General features: G+C 48.4%; 2 protein-coding genes and 1 non-coding gene across 8 annotated transcripts in view; 1 reads left to right on the top strand and 2 right to left on the bottom strand.

Moving 5' to 3' along the window:
• Window positions 1-6838, top strand: part of PFKFB1 (6-phosphofructo-2-kinase/fructose-2,6-biphosphatase 1) — a 56085-nt gene extending 49247 nt beyond the window's left edge. Inside the window, exons 11-14 of the mRNA XM_024240689.2 lie at window positions 2175-2304; window positions 4873-4935; window positions 5974-6038; window positions 6397-6838. Coding sequence (XP_024096457.1) covers window positions 2175-2304; window positions 4873-4935; window positions 5974-6038; window positions 6397-6456 — 318 coding nt within the window. The 3' untranslated portion in view covers window positions 6457-6838. The remainder of the gene's footprint in view (window positions 1-2174; window positions 2305-4872; window positions 4936-5973; window positions 6039-6396) is intronic.
• Window positions 6839-8437: 1599 nt separating this feature from the next.
• Window positions 8438-19106, bottom strand: TRO (trophinin). 6 transcript variants are annotated; one of them, XM_002831699.6, is made up of 13 exons: window positions 18998-19106; window positions 17589-17677; window positions 16100-17290; window positions 15311-15415; window positions 15133-15196; window positions 14798-14877; window positions 14183-14274; window positions 13377-13456; window positions 13241-13283; window positions 12761-12823; window positions 12088-12202; window positions 8838-11266; window positions 8438-8665 (listed from the first exon to the last, which is right to left on the bottom strand). In XM_002831699.6, the coding sequence occupies exons 2-12, from the start codon at window positions 17631-17633 to the stop codon at window positions 8849-8851; spliced, it is 4296 nt and encodes a 1431-aa protein (XP_002831745.2). In that variant the 5' UTR covers window positions 17634-17677; window positions 18998-19106; the 3' UTR covers window positions 8438-8665; window positions 8838-8848. The 6 variants fall into 6 exon arrangements, with proteins under 6 accessions (XP_002831745.2, XP_054400609.1, XP_054400607.1 ...); XM_054544634.2 differs by having other exon boundaries at window positions 11159-11266; XM_054544632.2 differs by lacking the exon at window positions 18998-19106 and adding an exon at window positions 18911-18974.
• Window positions 12433-12561, bottom strand: LOC112131181 (small nucleolar RNA SNORA11). Its single transcript, XR_002913316.1, has one exon. It is a non-coding gene; the product is annotated as a small nucleolar RNA SNORA11 (small nucleolar RNA).
• Window positions 19107-20414: the final 1308 nt, after the last annotated feature.

Genomic DNA, 20414 nt, shown 5'->3' with positions numbered 1-20414 from the left:
TGAGTTAGAGAGGATTCCCTCTTTTTCTATTGATTGGAATAGTTTCAGAAGGAATGGTACCAGCTTCTGCTTGTACCTCTGGTAGAATTAGGCTCTGAATCTGTCTGGTCCTGGACTTTTTTGGTTGGTAAGCTATTAATTATTGCCTCAATTTCAGAGCCTGTTATTGGTCTATTCAGAGATTCAACCTCTTCCTGGTTTAGTCTTGGGAGGGTGTATATGTCCAGGAATTTATCCATTTCTTCTAGATTTTATAGTTTATTTGCGTAGAGGTGTTTATAGTATTCTCTGATGGTAGTTTGTATATTTGTGGGATCAGTTTTCGATATTCCCTTTATCTTTTTTTATTGCATCTATTTGATTCTTCTCTCTTTTCTTCTTTATTAGTCTTGCTAGCGGTCTATCAAATTTGTTGATCTTTTCAAAAAACCAGCTCCTGGATTCATTGATTTTTTGAAGGGTTTTTTGTGTCTCTATCTCCTTCAGTTCTGCTCTGATCTTAGTTATTTCTTGCCTTCTGCTAGCTTTTGAATGTGTTTGTTCTTGCTTCTCTAGTTTTTTTAATTGTGATGTTAGGTGTCAATTTTAGATCTTTCCTGCTTTCTCTTGGGGGCATTTAGTGCTATAAATTTCCCTCTGCACACTGCTTTAAATGTGTCCCAGAGATTCTGGTATGTTATATCTTTGTTCTCGTTGGTTTCAAAGAACATCTTTATTTCTGCCTTCATTTGGTTATGTACCCAGTAGTCATTCAGGAGCAGGTTGTTCAGTTTCCATGTAGTTGAGCGGTTTTGAGTGAGTTTCTTAATCCTGAGTTCTTCTAGTTTGATTGCACTGTGGTCTGAGAGACAGTTTGTTATAATTTCTGTTCTTTTACATTTGCTGAGGAGTGCTTTACTTCCAACTATGTGGTCAGTTTTGGAATAAGTGCGGTATGGAGCTGAGAAGAATGTATATTCTGTTGATTTGGGGTGGAGAGTTCTGTAAATGTCTATTAGGTCCACTTGGTGCAGAGCTTAGTTCAATTTCTGGATATCCTTGTTAACTTTCTGTCTCGTTGATCTGTCTAATGTTGACAGTGGGGTGTTAAAGTCTCCCATTATTATTGTGTGGGAGTCTAAGTCTCTTTGTAGGTCTCTAAGGACTTGCTTTATGAATCTGAATCTGGGTGCTCCTGTATTGGGTGCATATATATTTAGGATAGTTAGCTCTTCTTGTTGAATTGATCCCTTTACCATTATGTAATGGCCTTCTTTGTCTCTTTTGATCTTTGTTGGTTTAAAGTCTGTTTTATCAGAGACTAGGCATTGCAACCCCTGCCTTTTTTTGTTTTCCATTTGCTTGGTAGATCTTCCTCCATCCCTTTATTTTGAGCCTATGTGTGTCACTGCATGTGAGATGGGTTTCCTGAATACAGCACACTGATGGGTCTTGACTCTTTATCCAATTTGCCAGTCTGTGTCTTTTAATTGGAGCATTTAGCCCATTTACATTTAAGGTTAATATTGTTATGTGTGAATTTAATACAGGAGGATTTTCACTTATTTCCCCTGAGAGCCAAGGAGAGACAGACACATTTTCTTGTTGTTTCTTTTTGCTTGTTAAGGAACTTTTTCTAGTTTGCACTTAGAGTGTAAAGATTTGGCCTTTGAGGGTCTCAGATTTATGTGAGAGTCTCAGTCTTAACTCCTCACCTTGTGCACACCCAAGGCCTTGTCTTCTACTTCTGTATGGTTTTTAAAACTCAAAACTCTTAGTTACTATGATTGGCAAATGCTCCCAAGGCACCTGTGGCTGCTACATCCACTTATCACTTTTTTTTTCAGTTTTTCTCTATTTTGGGGCCCTATATTTATAAAATTTTCTTTATTTTTGTGAAAGGTCAGCAGTGCACTTAAGAAGACAATTTGCAGTGGGGAGTTGTATTGTTGTTATTGTTATTTAGTCCACTGTATTGATACATTTATTTGGTCCACTATATTGATAGCCCCCATTTAGCAGATAATGAAACTAAGACCCTAAGAAGGAAGTGAGTTGCCTAAGGTCATACTGCTGGGTCAACAATTGAACTGGCACTAGAACCAAATGTTCTTGATTCCTAGTTTAGAGTTCTTCCCCTCTGGGCAAATGTGCCTCATCTTCCTTTCTCACTCAAGTATCTCTCTTATGTTTAGTCCTATGAGGATCTGGTTCAGCGTCTGGAGCCAGTGATAATGGAGCTAGAACGACAGGAGAATATACTGGTGATCTGCCACCAGGCTGTCATGCGGTGCCTCCTGGCCTATTTCCTGGATAAAAGTTCAGGTACTACCCTCATCTCTGTTTTGGGAAAGTTTGATGGTATTTGAGACACTGACACCAACAATTAGATATCTATATCTTAGTACTTAGGAGTATCTAGAACAAGGATGCCTAGGTTCAGATTCTTTCTCTTTCACATACTAGCTGTACTGCCTTTCACAAATTACTTTAACTTCTCTGGCCTCAGTGTCCTCATCTGTAAAATGGGGAGAATAATGATGAATTTTAAATAACATAAGTAAAAAGTTTAGAACAGTTCATGACACATTGTATGGGCTATATGTTAACTGCTATTATTAGTATAGTATTATTCTTAGCTAACATTTTCAAAGCCAACGTTAACAGTCTGCCTCAATCTGGAAAAGATGAGCTAGTATTTCTGTGAAGCATGCTATCATCAGGTGATAGTAGGGCCTTTCATAGCTTCATGATCCTGATTACAAGTTTCTGTCCTTGCTATAGGGGTAATTTCCCCAAGATAGTGATGTTTTCATTTTAAATTGTTTTTCAAATTATAATTTATTTTAAAAAAATATCTAGGCATTGCATTTACAGAGTATTTACACACTGACTGCATAGGCTGAACTGCAAACTGGGGCAGCTGCCTGGCAAAAAAAAACTGTTATATCACTTTCAGGCATGAGATTCCATTTCCAGTGTGGATGCTGAAGTGTTAGCATTTCCAGGATATTTTTAAGGTGTCTCAGAACAATGCAAAATTATATTCAATGTCTACAATATTTTACAGTCTTGGCTCTTTTCTACGATGCTAGTTTGAAAATAAAGAACACTGTAATATGGAGTCATCCAGAATTGGAACCCAGGGCACTTGAGAACTTGACATTAAATAAGGAATTTTCTCTGCCTAGTCCTCAGTTTCCTCGCTGGAAGTAGGTGATAAGATGTGCGGTGGGGGTCCTTGCACTGGTAGATTTCTCTCTGTTCCCATCTCTACTTTTCAGGGCAATGTTTTGAGACCATGAGGCAGGTGCTGTAACTCCCATTATCCAGATGAGGAAATGGGAGACCCAGAAAGGTGAAGTGACTGGTACAAGGTCATGGGGCTCAGAGTATGAGGGATAGACATTGATCCCTTGTACATGCCAGAGGACTTCCCGTCTCAGATATGTGTGGAGTGCTTTTTACACACAGGCTACCTGTCCTGGGAGCCAGACAGGGCAGCACTGGACAGATGTTCTCACCCCCCCACCCACTTACCCCATTATTTAGGTGAATGCTGGAACAAAGCCCAGAGAGATGATGTGACTGAGAATGCAGACCCACAGAACCTCAGGGCTGGGGCACCCTCAGAGTACATCTAGTCCAATCCTGTCCTGTGAAATGGGAACACTGAGGACCAGAGAGAGAAGAGCCTGGGCCAAGGTCACTAGTGGAGGCAGTGGCAGAGCTGGGTCAGAGATCTCAGGCAAGTCACTTCCCTTCTCTGAGTCTGTTTCCTCAACTGTACAAGGAGGGTGTACAGTAGTACCTCAATCTATCTTTAAGGGTGTCATGAGGTAGTGGGCAAAACACCCTTGGCCCAGGGCCTGATGATGACAAAAACAAGGAGGAGCAGCAGGATGGATGCCCAGGAAGGAAAAAAGCCAACCTAATGTCTCAGGAGGCTGGGAAGGCAGTGGCAGGCCTCAGAAACCTAGGGTGGAACCTGCTGTTGAGGGAAGCCATGAGGGGTGGTGATCCTGCAAAATGAAGGAAAATTATGTGCAGGTGGGCAGGAAAGTGGGTGTCAGGAGAGAGTGCCTAGCAGGTGGGTTTATCACCCCCAGGACACTGCAAGCCCCTGGATGGCAGGGGCAGTTGACAGTAGGGGCCAGTGCATGCATTCTGGCCTCACAGGGTCCCAGGTTCAAGGCATTGCTCTGCTGCTTCCTGGCTGTGTGACTTGAGGAGGGCATTTTCCCTCTCAGAGCCTCAGTTGGCTGAGACCATGAAATGGGCTTACTGTCCCCACCTCTTGGGCTTGCCCGAGAAATGGAAACATAGACCCAGACAAGAATGCCATGAATATTCAGAACAACTTTATGCATAATGTCAATAACTGGAAACAAGTGAATGCACAAATGCTCATCTATCGCCAGGCCTGGGGCAGGGATGATCAGAGGGAGCAGGCCAGGCTGGGAGAAGGCTGTGGGAGCTGTCCACTGCCACAGCAGGGTCTCAGAAAACACTTGCTGACGTGAACTGTGGGCCTTTGCGGTGTGGGGTCTGCCGAAGGCCCCAGGCTTGGGGCGGGAGAGAATTCTGCCTGGGTCACGTTTGTCCTGTGAGTGATGTGGTGGCCGTCTCCAGGGTGGCCGGCCCGACCCTCCTGCAGGACACGCAGTCCAGTCCACCACCATTTTCCAGGGCATTCCTGCCTCCCTGCTCTCCTCCTCCCTTCCCAGGTGCTCTCAGTGCTGCTCCTGCAGGGTAGGGGGAGTGGGCCCCTGGTGAGGCCCCACCACGGCAAGGGGACATGGAATGGGGAGCATCCAGCAAGCTTGGGGGCCTGGGGAGGCTGTGTCCTGGCCAGCACCCTGCCTCTGAGGGCCGCTTCCTGTTCCTTTCTAGATGAGCTTCCATATCTCAAGTGCCCTCTGCACACAGTGCTCAAACTCACTCCTGTGGCTTATGGTAAGTACTCCCACCCTGATCGAAGGACAGGCATATAGAGGCTATGAGCATGGCCCTAGTGCCTACCATTTGCCCAGAAGAATCCTGCAGGAGGTTTCCTGGGTGGGTGGTGGGGGGGGACTGATTGTAGTAGGATAACAGGAAAAGAGTAGGATGGCTTCTAAATCTGGGGCTGGCTCTGACTTTCTGTGTCTCTGCCAGAGCACCCAGCACAGAGCACCAAGCTGTGGAAGGGGGATTCCCCAAAGGGGACCAGAGGAAAATTGTAGGTTAGGGCCTTATTGGAGAAAGAGCACAAAGACCAGCCTGGGCAGTTTAGGCTCTTTCTTGGGACATTAGCTATGAAAAGTTCATGAACAAGGGAGGGACAGAATCAAATCTATTCTGGGGTGGTGCAAACAGGGCAGATGACCTACTGAAGCCTGGAGTAAGGTGCAGTCCACAGGGATGAAGCTAAGGGGGCTTCCACAGGCATTAGGCCCCCCCTGTCAGCCCCAAGCCCCAATGATGCACCCTCCTCCATCTTCAGGTTCCCTAAAACTCCCAGGTGAACTTCCATACTCCTGGTGTTGCCACAACCACATTGTCCTCCAGATAAACTTTGCCTTGCACTGATCGCCCAAGGCAGTGGCCCCAGGACTCTTCCACCTCTTCACCACCTAACACGGCTTGGAGGATCTGCAGAGCTACATCAATATTACATAGATGAGACTGCTGTCCTGCAGACCTCAAGAGCTGTGGGCAGCCAAAGTTCATCTCTCATCTCCATCCCCATTTACAAATGAGCACCTGAAGCTCAGCGAACTAAGACTCTTAGGGGCAGAGGTGACAGGATGCCCTGTTGGCTGCCTCTTAGGCCTGGTGTCTTCCCCACACATCACATAGCTGTCTAAATTCTCCTCCGTACAGGCGAGTCACGATCTGTACACAGTATGAAGCTGGGGGTGTGGCTGGTAATGGGGCAGGGGAGGTGATACCTCAGGGAAGACCTGTGCCTACCCTGGGGGCTTATGGACAGATGGATTGTTCTTTTCTAAGGCTGCAAAGTGGAATCCATCTACCTGAATGTGGAGGCCGTGAACACACACCGGGAGAAGCCTGAGGTAGGTGGGGGACTCCATGGCCCAAGCTGGCTGTGGACAAAGCACATGGTGAAAGCACCTTATCCACAGAAAGGCTGCCCCAACCCCACCAAGCCTGGGTGTTTTGCACCAACAGATGGAGCAACCAGCACCCAGAAATGCGGAAACCACAGTCCAGACCCGAGGCACCATGGAGATGCAAGGCTGGGGTAATTCCCGCCAAAAAGGCCTCAGGCTGAGATTCCCCCAGGCCTACCTGAGGGTCAGGATCCGGGCCTGGCTGAAAGAGGGGAGCCTGGCAATGAGGACAAGAGGCAGGGGAGAGGTTGGGGCCCTGCACTGCTGTCTCCTTCCTATTAATCCTGCGCTCTCTCCTCAGAATGTGGACATCACCCGGGAACCTGAGGAAGCCCTGGATACTGTCCCAGCCCACTACTGAGCCCTTTCCAAGAAGTCAAACTGCCTGTGTCCTCATCACCTTCCACCTTTAGGAAATGCTATCCTTGCTCTTCTCCTACTCTGCCTTGGCCTCACTGAGGCACCCCATTTCCAGTGAAGAAGTCCTCCACAACTCCCAAACAAGCCTCGCTTACTGGCCGCAACCAAGGAGCTATCTAGCTCTGGAGGAAACTTTCTTTCTTAATTCCTATTCTCTGACGAATAAAGACTTACTGCCTACAAGAGAGGAGGAGGTCATGGCGAGGCTTTTCCAATTGTTCTCAAGGTACTGATCCTAATCCTGACCCAGCTCTGCTGCTATGAGGGCATGGAATGGGTGAGGACTTCCTGGAGGGAAAAGTTCTACAGTAGCACCTCCAAAGATGGGGGCGAAGATAGGTGCCTGTGAGTTCCTGTGGGCCTTGTTCCAGCAAGGTGGCTGTGGGCATGACACTTTCATCCTTACACTCAGAGAAGAATCTGGCACTTGAGCCAAGTGCTCCTTTCTTCTCCAACTCTTGCTGCCATCCTGAGTGATTTCACTGTTTATGTGAATGAACCAACCAATACTCTGGCCTCACAGTCCCCTGACCCCCTCAACTCCAGTGATCATCTTCTCCCCTTCAACCACCTACTCCATGGATTTTGGTATCATCTCCCTGGTCTGACTTCTTAAACGTAAGCATCCAACTGTCTGACCACTGCCCACCCACTACCCCAGTCCTTACAACTCTGTGTCATCCACTGAATCCCTAGTAGTGTGCCTCCATACAGTAGGCATATATGTAGTATTTCCTTCTTTTTTTTTTTTTGAGACAGGGTCTCACTCTGTCACCCAGGCTGAAGTGCAGTGGTGCAATCTCAGCTTACTGCAGCCTCAAACTCCTGGGCTTAAGCGATCCTCCCACCTCAGCCTCTCTCACAAGGAGCTGGGACCACAGGTGCACACCACCATGCCAGGCTAATTTTCAATTATTCTGTAGAGACGAAGTCTCACTATGTTATCCAGGCTGGTCTTGAACTCCTGGGCTCAAGCAATCCTCCCATCTTGGCCTCTCCCAAAGTGCTGGGATTACAGATATGAGCCACTGTGCCCAGCCCTATAGTATTTTTTGAATGAACAATATTTGTTGCTGTACAGCATCAAGAGCAGAGTTCTTTGAATGCTCTATTGTCCCCCAATCTATCCTTAGTGTTCTGTCCCTAACTATGTTGGATACTATGGGCCATCTCTTTAGCCACTCTCCATGCAGCTACCATAAGCCAGGTACCAGTGACCCAGTGGTAAAGAGACAGACTCATACACTTGCTGCCTTTGTTCCCTTGTCCTTCCATCACAACCACCCAGCAAGACCTAAACCTTGTATAATCCACCTCTCCTTTTTTTTGTTGTTGTTGTCTACTACAGAAGTTGCTGATCCCTGCTTGAAGCAGATCTATATTTATCTGCATCCACAGCCACCCTTAAGTCTGTTCAAAGTCAGGGTCGTCTTCTCTGGTACCCTGTTCCATCCCACCTTCTCAGGGATGGGCTACTTCAGTCAATTCCTGACTCTTCCATATCAATCTCCTGTTCCCATATAATCTCCTGTTAGCTTTTGCCCCACAGTCTATACAATATGCCCAAGTTTTCCTCTCCTATCCCAATTAAACCCTCCCTTGTTCTTATGTCCACCCCTAGTGACCTCTGCCCTTCCCTCCATTCTTACACCAGTGATTCAAAATGAATCTGTACTTACTGTCCAGAAGCCTCTCCGTTTGCCTTCTGCTCCAGGCTTTCCCTCTCCATATCTTTCCTCAAGCTGTTATCCTCTTGCCTGCCATGCTTTCCCCAGGCCTCTATCCTGCTGAAGTTGTATTTGCCTTTGAGCCAAAAGCTGGAGCCCCACATTCTCCAAAGAGCTATGCTGATCTCCAGCTCTTCTACAAACCCAAGATGCCACTCCACAACTACCTAAGCACATTAAAAGAAAAAACTCCAATTCATTTTGCAAATTTAATGTAACTCTGATACCAAAATATGACAGCACACAGAAAGCAAACAATAAAGCAGGAACAGCAAACAGATTTTTCCATCACATGACACCCTCAGCTGATTGGCCATAGCTGCCTTGACTGTTGTGTGGACAAAGATTCCAAGGATGTACTTTGGCTCCACAGGAAGGACTACTGCAATTTATTAGCGGTATCTATAAACATGGGGAATAAACCTGAAAACAAAACAAATAGGAACATATTTTAGCACCAAATACACTGTCTTCTCATAATTCCTTAATTGCCCTCACCTTTCCACCCTGCTCTCCTGCCTTAGTGTTTCTTATAACATCTCCCAGCTCTTATACCCATCCCTGTGGGTCCTGGCTATGGAAATATTGCAGTTACCTGAAACCTCACTAGCCATAGGAGAAGCCACAGGCACCAAGACTGGCGGCTCCACTGCCAAAGCCAGCACTGGTGCTCGGTCCACCACCAAAGCCAGCACCAGTGTTTGGTCCACCGCCGAAGCCAGCTCCTGTGCTCGGTCCACCGCTGAAGCCACTGGTGCTTGGTCCACTGCAGAAGCCAACACCAGTGCTTGGTCCACCGCTGAAGCCAACAATAGAACTGGGTCCACTATTGAAGCCCGTGCTGGTGCTGGGTTCGCCAGTAAAGCCAGTGCTGGTGTTGGAACCACTGCCAAAGCCAATGATGGTACTCAGTCCTCTGTCGAAGCTGGCATTAGGCCTACTGCCAAAGCCATCGCTGGTGCTGAGGCCACCACTAAAGCCAGCACCGGTGCCAAGTGTGCTGCCGAAACTAGCATTGGTGCCCAGTCCACCACCAAAGCCATCACTAGTGACCAGTCCACCACCAAAGCCAGCACTGGTGCCCAGTCCGCCACTGAAGCCAGCACTGGTGCCCAGTCCACCACCGAAGCCAGCGCTGGTGCCTGGTCCTCCACCGAAGCCAGCGCTGGTACCTAGCCCACCATCAAAGCCAGAACTGGTGCTTAGGCCACCACTGAAGCCAGCACTGGTGCCTAGGCCACCACCAAAGCCAGCACTGGTATTCAGTCCACCACCAAGTCCAGCACTGGTGCTTAACCCATTGCCAAAGCTGAAACCGGTACTGGTGCTGGGTCCATCACAAAAACTAGGGCTGGTAGCACCACTAAAGCAGGCACTGGTGCTAGGAGGGCCACCAAAGCATAGGTTAGTATTAGATGCACTGCCAAAGCAGAGGCTGGTGCTGGGAGCGCCACCAAAACAGAGGCTGGTGCCATGAGCACCACCAAAGCTGACACTGGTGCTGGGAGCAGCACCAAAGCCAATGCTGTTGCTGGGAGTACCACCGAAGTCAGTAGCGGTACTAAGTGCCCCACCGAAGCCAGCACTGGTGCTAAATGCACCGCCAAAGCCAGGGTTGGTGCTTGGTGCACCACTGAAGCCGGCACTGGTGCTGACAGCACCACTGAAGCTGGCACTGGTGCTGACGGCACAGCCAAAGCTGGCATTGGTGTTGAGTGCACCACCAAAGCCAGCACTGGTGCTGGGAGAGCCACCAAAACAGATGCTGGTGCTTAGTGTACCACCAAAGTCAGTGCTGGTGCTGACAGCACCACCAAAACCGGCATTGGTGTTGAGTGCACTGCCAAAGCTGACACTGGTGCCAGGAGAGCCACCAAAGCAGACACTGGTGCTTAATGTACCGCCAAAGTCAGCACTGGTGCTCATAGCACCACCAAAACCAGTATTGGTGTTGAGCGCACTGCCAAAGCTGGCACTGGTGTTGAGAGCACCACCAAAGCCAGCACCAGTGCTGGGAGAGCCATCAAAGCAGATGCTGGTACTTAGTGTACCACCAAAATTGGCACTGGTGCTGGAAGAGCCACCAAAGGAGACACTGGTGCTGAGTGTGCCTCCAAAGCCAGTGCTGGTGCAGGGAGAGCCACCAAAGCAGATACTGGTACTGAGTGTACCACCAAAGCTACCACTGGAGCTGGGAGAGCCACCGAAACAGACACTGGTGCTGAGTATGCCTCCAAAGCCAGTGCTGGTGCTAAGCGCACTACTGAAGACTGTGCTCGTTGTGGGTGCACTGCCAAAGCTGGTGCTAGTGCTGAGTACACCACTAAAGCCAGCCGTGGTGTTGAGTGTGCCTCCAAAGCCAGAGCTGGCGCCACCACTGAAAGTGGCACTGGTGCTGAGTGGACCACTAAAACTAGAGCTGACTCCACCACTAAAGCTGGCACTGGTACAAGGCATGCCACCAAAGCTAATGCTGGCTTCACTGCTGAAACTAGTGCTGGTGCTGGGTGCACCACCAAAGCTGATGCTGGCTGCACTGCTGAAGCTGGAGCTAGTGCTCAGTGTGCCACCAAAGCTAATGCTGGCTGTATTGCTGAAGCTGGCACTGGTGCTGGGTGCAACACCAAAGGTAATGCCAGGTCCACCACTGAAGCCACCACTGGAGCTGGGTGCACCATTGAAGCTAATACTAGCACCATCGCTGAAGCCAGCCCTGGTACTAGCTCCTCTGCTGAAGTTGACGTTGGTGCTGGCATCTGCATTTTCTTGGGCTCTGGCCTCAATTTCAAATGAAAATCTGCTCCAGGCCTGAGCATCATCGCCTAACTCTTCCCTTGTCAGGCAGTCGATATCCATGTCATCCCAATTCCAGGGCCCAGCCACAGCTTCCTCTCCAATCCCCATTTGGGCTCTTGCCTCAGCCCTGGCTTCAGCCTCAGCCACAGCCACAGCTGCAGCTTGGACTTCCATCTCCACTGCCTCGCGGTACTGCACAGCCCAGTCCTTGGGGTCTTTCTTCTGCACCTGAAATGGGGATGATAATCATAATAAGAAAACAACCCTAGTAATCACGTATTAACCTATGGGCTTTGTATTAAACTGGTAGCAATACTTTTTTAAAATTCTTAGTTATTGGGGCTCTATCATGGGTCAGTTCTGAACTCCAGTTTCAGCTCTGATGACTTACGTGCTATATGACCTTGGACAAGTTACTTAACCTCACTTAGCCTAAGTGTCTTTATAATTATGGGAAATGATAGAGAGTAAATATGTTATGAACTGAAGGGTTGTGCCCGCCCCCAAATTCATATGTTGAATCCCTAACACCCAGTGTGATTGTATTTGGAGATAGGGCCTTTATGGAGACAATTAAGGTTAAATGAGGCCATAAGGGTGGGGTCCTGATCAACAGGATTAGTGTCCTTATAAGAAGAGACACCAGAAAGCTTGCTCTCTTCTCTCTCACACACAAAGCCATGTGAGGACACAGCAAGAAGGCAGCCATCTGCAAGCCAGGAAGAGAGCCTTCACCAGGAACTGACCCTGGTGGACCCTGACCTAGGATTCTCGCCCTCAAGAACTATGAGAAAATAAATTTGTTTTTTAATCCACCCAGTCTATGGTATTTTGTTATGGCAGCCCATGCTGATTAATACAAAGTATGAAGAATGAATGAGATGATGTAAACTATATATCTAGCAGCACCCTAGGACATAAAGGAGGCTCCACATATTTATATATGAGCTGCAGGCTGCTCTGTACCTGCCCATCCCTGTGCATTGCCTGCCTCAGCCAAGGGTATCCCATTGCCTTAACATGCCAAGCTCGGGCAGCTCTCCTCTTACCTTGCATGCAAACTTGAGGACTTTCATCTTGCTAGTCTCATGGTAGGAGCGCAAGCCCCAGAAGAACTCATATTCAGGTGGTCTGCTGTTAGGGACCCTCTTGTACTCCAGGTACCTTGGAAAAAGGAAATGAAACTTGTTTCTAACCAAGCACTGGTGTCTAAGCACTAGACACCAGGTGGCAACCTCCTCCAAACAAATATAAACAGCCCCTGGAGAAGGATTTCTAAGACCCTCCAGCCCCAGACTCATTACCAAACACATTTTATGGTCTTGGCCTCCAATACTGAGCCATTTCCCACTCGCCCTGTGCAAAGCAGTCCCTTGGGCTTCTCCAGGGGAGACATGTATAGGGCATGATGTCACAGGAAGGCCAAAGTATCATGCCACCTGTGAGGAGTAAGCCCAGATTCCTATTGGGTGTGTTGTAAACAGAGGAGCCATTCTTAAGGCCCTCTGCTCTGAGCGCACCCCACTGCAAGGGCCCTGTGTTGAGTCTGGCCCAGTCCTGGAAAGGTCTGCCCATGGGAATTTTAGACAGTATCAGTTCTAGGACACAGGATGCCCATCCCTCTAAAGCTAGTATAAGAAAGGCACTGACTAAGCACTTTCTGAACCAGATCAGTATACCCAGAACACTTCAGGGCCAGACAAAGCCCCAAACACCACTTACTTCTGCTTCACAAACTCGTCTGTGATGAGCTTCCTCACTTCCCCAAAGAGTGAATGCCTCACCCTGACAATGGGAAAAATAACCCATGAACACAGATCAGAACTGCCCAGATGAGGGCAGAGGCATTTCCCAACATGGAAGAGACCTCTGTAGCACATGGGGCAGTCTCAATGAAGCAAAGAAAGTAGTGAGCACATGGCCACTAGAAGCAAGCAGTTAAGACCAGATGCCTCTTTGTCAGGGATCCCTGAAGGTCTATCTAACGCCTCAGCTTAGAACAGACAGAGGACATAAAGGAGAGAGACAGCAGAGAGTTCAGGACCATTTGCCCATCATCCACCCAGGTCAGAACCCTGGGCCCTCTACCCAGTCCAGCACCCCACCCACTCCACCAGACCACCAGACTGATGCAATCCTAGGACCATCCTCTCTTGCCAAAGGACAACACGGACAGCAAGCGCTGAGAGAGCCCAGTCATACCCAGGGCGCAGCCCCAACTTGCGCAGCACCTCCCAGATGACAGCTGCGAGGAGAGGGAAGAGGAGACAGGGACAGAAATTGAACACATGGAATCCAGACCATGGCCGCCCATTCAGCTGCATGCCCAGCCACTCACCCTCACTGGCCTTGTTGCCATTCATAAAAATGACACTCAGAATCACCATGAGGAGACCCAGCTTGGGTGTGTCCTTGGTCCTAAGGGAATAACAGGACAGAAAGAAGGTTTATGTTTCAACAGGACAGAAAGAAGGTTTATGTTTCAGCAGCCATCCGCAAGAGACACACCAGCCAGCTCACCAGGCCAACCTCTCCCAGATTCCTCAGATACAGAATTCTGCCCAGTCTCTGCTTCCAGCTCTATACCACCCTGGGCAAGGCACTTAGACCTTGCAAGCCTTGGTCTATTATTCAGTAAAATGGGAAAATCATATTCTCCCTTCTTCAGGTTGCCAAGAAGATGGAAGAATGGCTGTCAACCTGGTACAACACAAGCACTCAGTCAACGTGAGTCCCTTCTTTCTCTCCCAGCACCTTCAGCCCCACTGACACTCCCGCGCTTCATGCATCCTGATCCATCCACACCAGGAAGCCCTCCTTAAGAACCACTCTGCCAAAGCCAGGCCAGGCACCCAGTAGGAAGAGGCAAGCAATGACAGGCCTGCTTTCCTGGAAAGCTTCTACAGAGACAGCAAACCTGACAGCAGGAATGTCCCACCCTAGGCTCCTATACCCTTCAGTCAATCATAATCAGGTGCCACTACTGTGAGCAGGGCTCCAACTATGTGCAGGTGCTGAGACAGGGCTTTTGAGACCCTGTTTTTCCCGACTCTCTAAGAGGATGGGGGAAGTAGGACAAAGAAGGGGTAGCAGCACAGATAAAAGCAGAAGCTTCCTTCCCACTCCAGCCCTTTCCCAGCTTACGTTCCCAGTATGCCTGCAGAGGATTCCCGAGTGCTGATGAGAATATACAAGCTACTTTGCTTATCAATTTCTTTCAGATTGACTCGAAACATCTGCCAAGTAAAAGAATAGCCTGTGAGATCACAAAATTCAGCTTAGGTATCAGTGAACTTTCCGGGCTTCCTAAAACTCCCAGTGTACTTAGGGGGTTTGCATGTGTAAGAAATCAGTGAGATAATGCACATAAAGCACATAGCCAAGTGCCTGGCAACCAGTAAACAAGCAGCAAATGTACTATTGTCATCAACATCATCTTTGTGATGAGCAGGAATCTAGGGAGACAGAGAATGGGGATACAAGGGAGAGGTGAGATCTGAAATACATGCAGAATGTGTCCAACTATGAATAGAAGCTGAGACTAATTTGAGTGGCTTCTGTCCTAGCCATGCTTTCATCACTGACATGCTGTGTGACCCATGGCAAGTCTACACCTCTCCCTAGGCCACTGTCTGCCCATTCACACCGTAATGGGGCTGGATTAGCATGTCTCTTTGATTCTCTCCAAAAGGGACATGTATGTCTTTGCTCGATTCAAAGCTTCCCCATTGCGCCCATCCACCAGCACTGCCCCGTCACCTTCTCCAGAGTGTAGCTTGCTCGTTCAATGATTTCTGGGAAATATTCATCATATTCTTGGATGACATCCCTCAGCATGTCTGTAGAAAAGGAGAGGTGAGAGTAGCTGAGCTTAGCAGGGGCCACAGAGCTGCAGCCCTTTTGCCAGTCCTGTTGGGTCAGTGCAATCAGAGACCTGAAGTGAGTTAATGGGAGATGCCAGCCATGGCAGAGTGCAAGGAGGGCAGGTGTGGAGATATGACAGAACAAAGAGGCCATAAAGTGTTACTCCCAGACTATGGGAGGAGAGGGGATTGGAGAGGAGAGCTCAAGGAGGAGGGTTGGTAGGACACTACCTGAGCGTTTGATGGGGATCTTTGTCTGGTCCTTAACCAACAGGTATTTCACCAACTTATTAGCCTGGGAGGACAGGAATAGATGGAACGATCTTAACATGCTTGCAGAAAACTTGGAAGGTGGCAGAGAAGAGGGCAGGTGAAGAAGAGAAAAGACTGGACAGCATTGGATTCTTACCCTTTCTTGTAAAATGGCCACATCTCGCGGTGGCGCAGGCCTCCGGCCCCATGGGATCCGCCTGTAATTACTGCCACTTCTCTCATCCCCATTCAGATGCTTGGACTTCATCATCAGAAAGAAGAAGGTCCAGAGTCACCAGGTGAAAGAGATGGTTCTGTCTCCTCACCTTGCCTGCCTGCTCTAGACAGAAAGTCCCTCTAACCCCCTCCCTCAGCCTTGCTGTAGTGGAGCCTGATCCTGACCTTGCCATTGGCCACCCTGAGTCCTGAGCTTATCTTTCACTGTCTTCCAGGAAGGAGTTTCATTCCTCTGCCAGGCCAGGAACAACTCAAGATAAGAGCCTAAGGGTCTTTCTCTTCCTTTGGCTACCACCAGTTATGCTGGCTGGTACCTCTTGGACAAGTCACTTCATTTCTCTGGGACTCAGTTTTCTTAAGTGTAAAACTGGGACCTATGATCCTTGTTGGTAAGAGTTACTTTCAAGACATTCAGACATACCCTGTGTAAATGTACCCAACACAAAGCCTGGCACGTGGTAACTACTATTTAAATACAAGTAGTATTACATACAGGTTGTAGCTGAGTGTATGGATGTCTTATTTCCTCACCAATCTGTGAACTGCTAGGGGGCAGAAACTATATCACCTTCTTCTCAGCATCTTCCACAGCCTATCTGAACACAGGAACTAGCTCAAAGTAAAACTTTTATAGAAGAAATGAACAAACTAGAAGGGTAGAAATGGAAAAAAAGCACAAAGTTAAGGATGGCAATGTCAGAGATCTCACCTTTCGGTTTCTCTTGCCCCGGGTCCTGGTTGTGGGCTCCAGGCTCAACTGAGCCAGATAGTCATCTGCCAGGGCCTGGACAGCAGCAGCAACCTGAGTCTCAAGGGCACTTACGTTGGTCTCAGCAGAGGCCATCTTGGCCTGGGCCCTTTGGTCAGCATTTGGAGTCTGGCTTTCAGTTGCCCGAGACTTAGTGGCAGCCTTCTGAGCCCTAGACCCTCTCTTGACCCGCAGGGTGGCTGCCAGGGCTTGGTTTGTGACCATCTGAGTGGCAAGTGGAGCCTCAGAGATCTCAGAGACAGAATTTGGGCCCCTACTGGCAGCCTTCTTGCCCTTGGATTTTTTGGGCCTAATGGCTACTACTGAGGCCTCAATCTGCCTGGTAGCTGCCTCAGTGACATGTGGAGCCTCTATATGCTCAGTGTCAGTATTTATGACCTTAGCAATTGTCTTCCTGGCTTTGGAGGCTTTCTTGGTTCGGATGGAGGCTGCTGTGGTGTGGATACTGGCTGTCTCATTGGTAATTTGGCATTGGGTGGTAGCTGTATGGGTGGCAGTTGGAGCCAGTGAGACCTCGGTGGCACTAGCTATGGCCTTATTCGCAGGCTTCTTAGCCTTGGAAGCTTTCTTAGGCTTGATAGAGGTTATCAAGGCCTGGGAACTGGCTGACTCATTGGCAATTGGAGCGTGAATATTCTGTGAGATGACTGGTAGCTTTAGGACCTGCAAGGGTGACTTGAGCTGTGTAGTGCCACCCTCACGGCCAGTTGGGGATTGGGAGCCTTGGGCTGCCTTGGCAGTAACTCTCTTCATCTTGTTGGCTTTCTTAGGCTGAGCAGTGACTGAAGAACCCTGAGTATTGGTTAACTCAGTGGTAGGTAAAGCCTGGCTGATCTGGGTAATGACTGGTAGGTTTAAAGCCTGCCAAGTTATTTTGGGCTTGTTGGTGGCAATCTCATTGGCAGTTGGGACTGGAGGGGCAGCAGGTGCAGCCTTAGTAATAGTCTTTATAGGGGCCTTCTTGGTCTTGCTTTTCTTAGGCCGGTTGACAACTGGTGGGTCCATGGCCAGGGAGTCCTTGGTTGCCGCCAACAGGGTATGCATCAGCAAGACACTGTCTTCTTCTGTGGTCTCAGTCTGTATATCTGGAGGGAAGGGAAGCCCCAGGCTCCCCGGGGGAGGCAGAGGGCCCTACACACTTAGGATTACCATCCTCTGGGCCATCTGGCCTCCCTAAAGCCCATCCCTTTCCACAAAGGCCTTCCCTTCCTCTGAGCAGTGGTTAATTAAAATGGGGTAGGGGAAGGGGTAGGGAGCAAGGAAGGAATAGAGTCAGGCAGGTTTTCCTCTCCTCACCTTCACCATGTAAGGGAGGACTGAGACGAGTTAGGCAGGGAATCATGAAACTACACGGTGGAAGGGGTCTGAAGAGCAGTAAGTGAACTCAGGACGGGGCAGATGGCCTAGAGAGAATGCAGAGAGGCCTCACCTGAAATAGAGGCACCCTATATCCGTAGTCATTTCTCCTATCCATCTTTCTGGGAGGCCGAGTAACAGGTGAGCCTGAGGGGAATGGGCCTGAGATAGAGAATGAGAGGGAGGGGGAGATTCATCAGACATCTCACCTATCCTGACTTAGGGGAGTCTCATGTAACCTTGGGCCCTAATCCCTTCAACTTCTGGGTTTTCATACCTAAAAAACCCAGGCCATCCGGTTTCCAAGGCCCAGCTCCTTTTGCCTCCAAGAGGGTCAGTTCTACGACCCCGCCCCTTTGCACGCCCCCTCCGCAACTCGATAGTGCGCATGCGCACCGACTAGAGGCGCCCCCACCCATCTTAGGCCCACCTCTATCCCAAAAGAACCGGTTCTTCAAGGCCCTCCGCGCGCATGCGCCTTGGTAAACCGGTCAGTTTATAATCAGCTCAATCCCACATCTGCCCCCTGCTCTCAGAGCAACAGAACATCTTGGCGCCACCCCAACCTACTCTTTCTAACTGCATCACATCTCGATCCAACCCTTCCCCCAACACTAGCCCCCTCCCTCCGCTCTGGAGTACCACTCCGCACCGCCCCTACCCCAACACCGCCCATCTCTCCTCTGCAGTACTGCCACGCACCGCCCCTTCCCAATACACCCCCGCCTCCGCTCTGCAGCATTTCTCTTCACCTTCCCTTCCTTTAATAAGCCCCCTCCCTCCGCTCTGCGGTACGTCTCTGCACCACCCCTTCCCCAACCAACACCACTCCCCCCTCTTTCCACGTCTGCAAGTGTGCAGCTCCGCCCTTTCTGCAACATGAATACCTCACCCCCAAATCCAACTGTATGAACCTTCTGTGTATTCCTGTTCTCAAACCCTACCAGGTCCCGTCTCTTCCCTTTCAAACCGGAACCAACCGGGTCATATCCCCTCCTTTCTCCTGTCTGAGTCTGGTCCTTTCCGTTGCTCAAAAGGGATGCTGCCCACTCCTTTCTCTGAGTCCTGATCCCTCCATTCTGTGGCCCAAACAGGGTCCTGCCCCCTTTCTTCAGTCTAAACGGAGTCCTGCCGTCTCCTATCTCCCTCCCGAACTGTGTGTATCCTCCTCCCCTCTTGCTACCGTCTGAAGGATTTCTCGATCCTTCCTTTCTGCGGTCCCAACTAGGTCTGCATCCCTCCCTTCCACAGCCCGAACCGAGTCCAGATCGTTCCTTTCTGTGGCCCAAAGGGGATTCTGCCTCCTACTTTCTCCCGTGCGAACTGGGTCCAGGCACCGCTAAAGGCGACTTTGATGCGGTTAGGTCCCAAACCTCCAGCAGGTTTTCTTCAAACCTTAGGGGCGTGTGGAGTCAGGCACGTCGGAGCCGCAGCCAGGAAGCCCCCACAGGGTCTTCACTAAAGCCAGGCACCTCAGCTCACCTCGTCTTCTTGAATCCAGAAGGCGTCTGCTCTCTCCAAGCCTCTCCTTGTGTCTGAGCCTATCCCCCTCCCTGGCCGGAAGTGGTCCTGCCTCTTTCCGCCTCCAGAGGGGGGTCTCCGTTCCTGCCTGTCAGTCTCCTCCCCTCCATACCTACTTTGAACTTTCCATTCTCCTTAGTGTAGCTCCCTTTTTCTGCTTACTACCCCTATTCAGTTATCACTCCCTCTTATTCTCCATTTGACTTCTCTATTCCCCACTGTGTATCTCTGTTCCTATTTGATTCTCCTGTTTCCCCTAGGAGGAATGTGCTTCTCTGAACTCCCACACCAACCCTTCCTACAGACCCTCTATCCCAACACTATTTACATAGTGTTGTTATACCTTATGTCTATGTCTCTCTTCCCTAGAGCTGCTCTGGAGCAGGGGACTAGGTCATATTCATTTCTGTCTTTCAAGTATTACCACATTAAAACATTTAGAGGTTCTAAACACTAAAAGATAGGGTGCCCGTCCATCTTATGCAATTCAGAATAAAAACAGTAATGTATAAAAATCTATGAAAAGTTTTTATTGATCCCACAATGACTATATTGATGTTTTAAAAATATCGACTTGTACTTAGACTGTCTCTTGTGACATGGTGCACTGTTCCCCCATGCAGAAAACAATTCGTGGCATTTATTTATTCATTCAATCATTCAAAAGAGAGCAAGTATAACTATACATATGTCAAATAAAATAGACTTCAAGTCAAAAACCATAAAAGATCTTAAAGGTCATTATATAATGATAATGAGATAAATTCATCATGAATATCTAATAATTATAAATATATTTAATATATGCACCCAACATAGAAGCACCTAAATATATAAAACAAATATTAATAGATCTGAAGGGAGAAGTAGACTGCAATACAATAATGGTAGGAGACTTCAAGACCCCATTTTCAACAATTCACAGATCATCCAGACAGAAAATCGATAGGGAAACGTTGAACTAGAACTACACTTCAGACAAAAAGGACCTACAGAATATTTTATCCAATAGAATATACATTATTCTCAAGCACACATAGAAAATTCTCCAGGATAGATCATAAGTTAGGCCAAAAACAATTCTTAACAAATTTAAGAATATTGAAATCACATCAAGTAATATACGCACAGTGGTATGGAACTAGAAATCATTAATGATAAGAATTGTGGAACATTCATAAGTATATGGAAATCAAAAAACATACTCCAGAATAACCAATATGTCAAGGAAGAAATTAAAGGGAAAATTTTAAATATCTTGAGACAAGTGAAAATGTATACACAACATACTAAAACTTATGGAATGCAGCAAAAGCACTTCCGAGAAGGAAGTTTATAGCAATAAATACATACATCAAAAAGAAAAAAGATCCCAAAC

The sequence above is a fragment of the Pongo abelii genome, chromosome X, assembly GCF_028885655.2.
Source record: "Pongo abelii isolate AG06213 chromosome X, NHGRI_mPonAbe1-v2.0_pri, whole genome shotgun sequence".
NCBI lineage: Eukaryota > Metazoa > Chordata > Mammalia > Primates > Hominidae > Pongo > Pongo abelii.
Note: the sequence above shows the minus strand (reverse complement) of the source record. Positions and strands in the feature narration are given on the sequence as shown.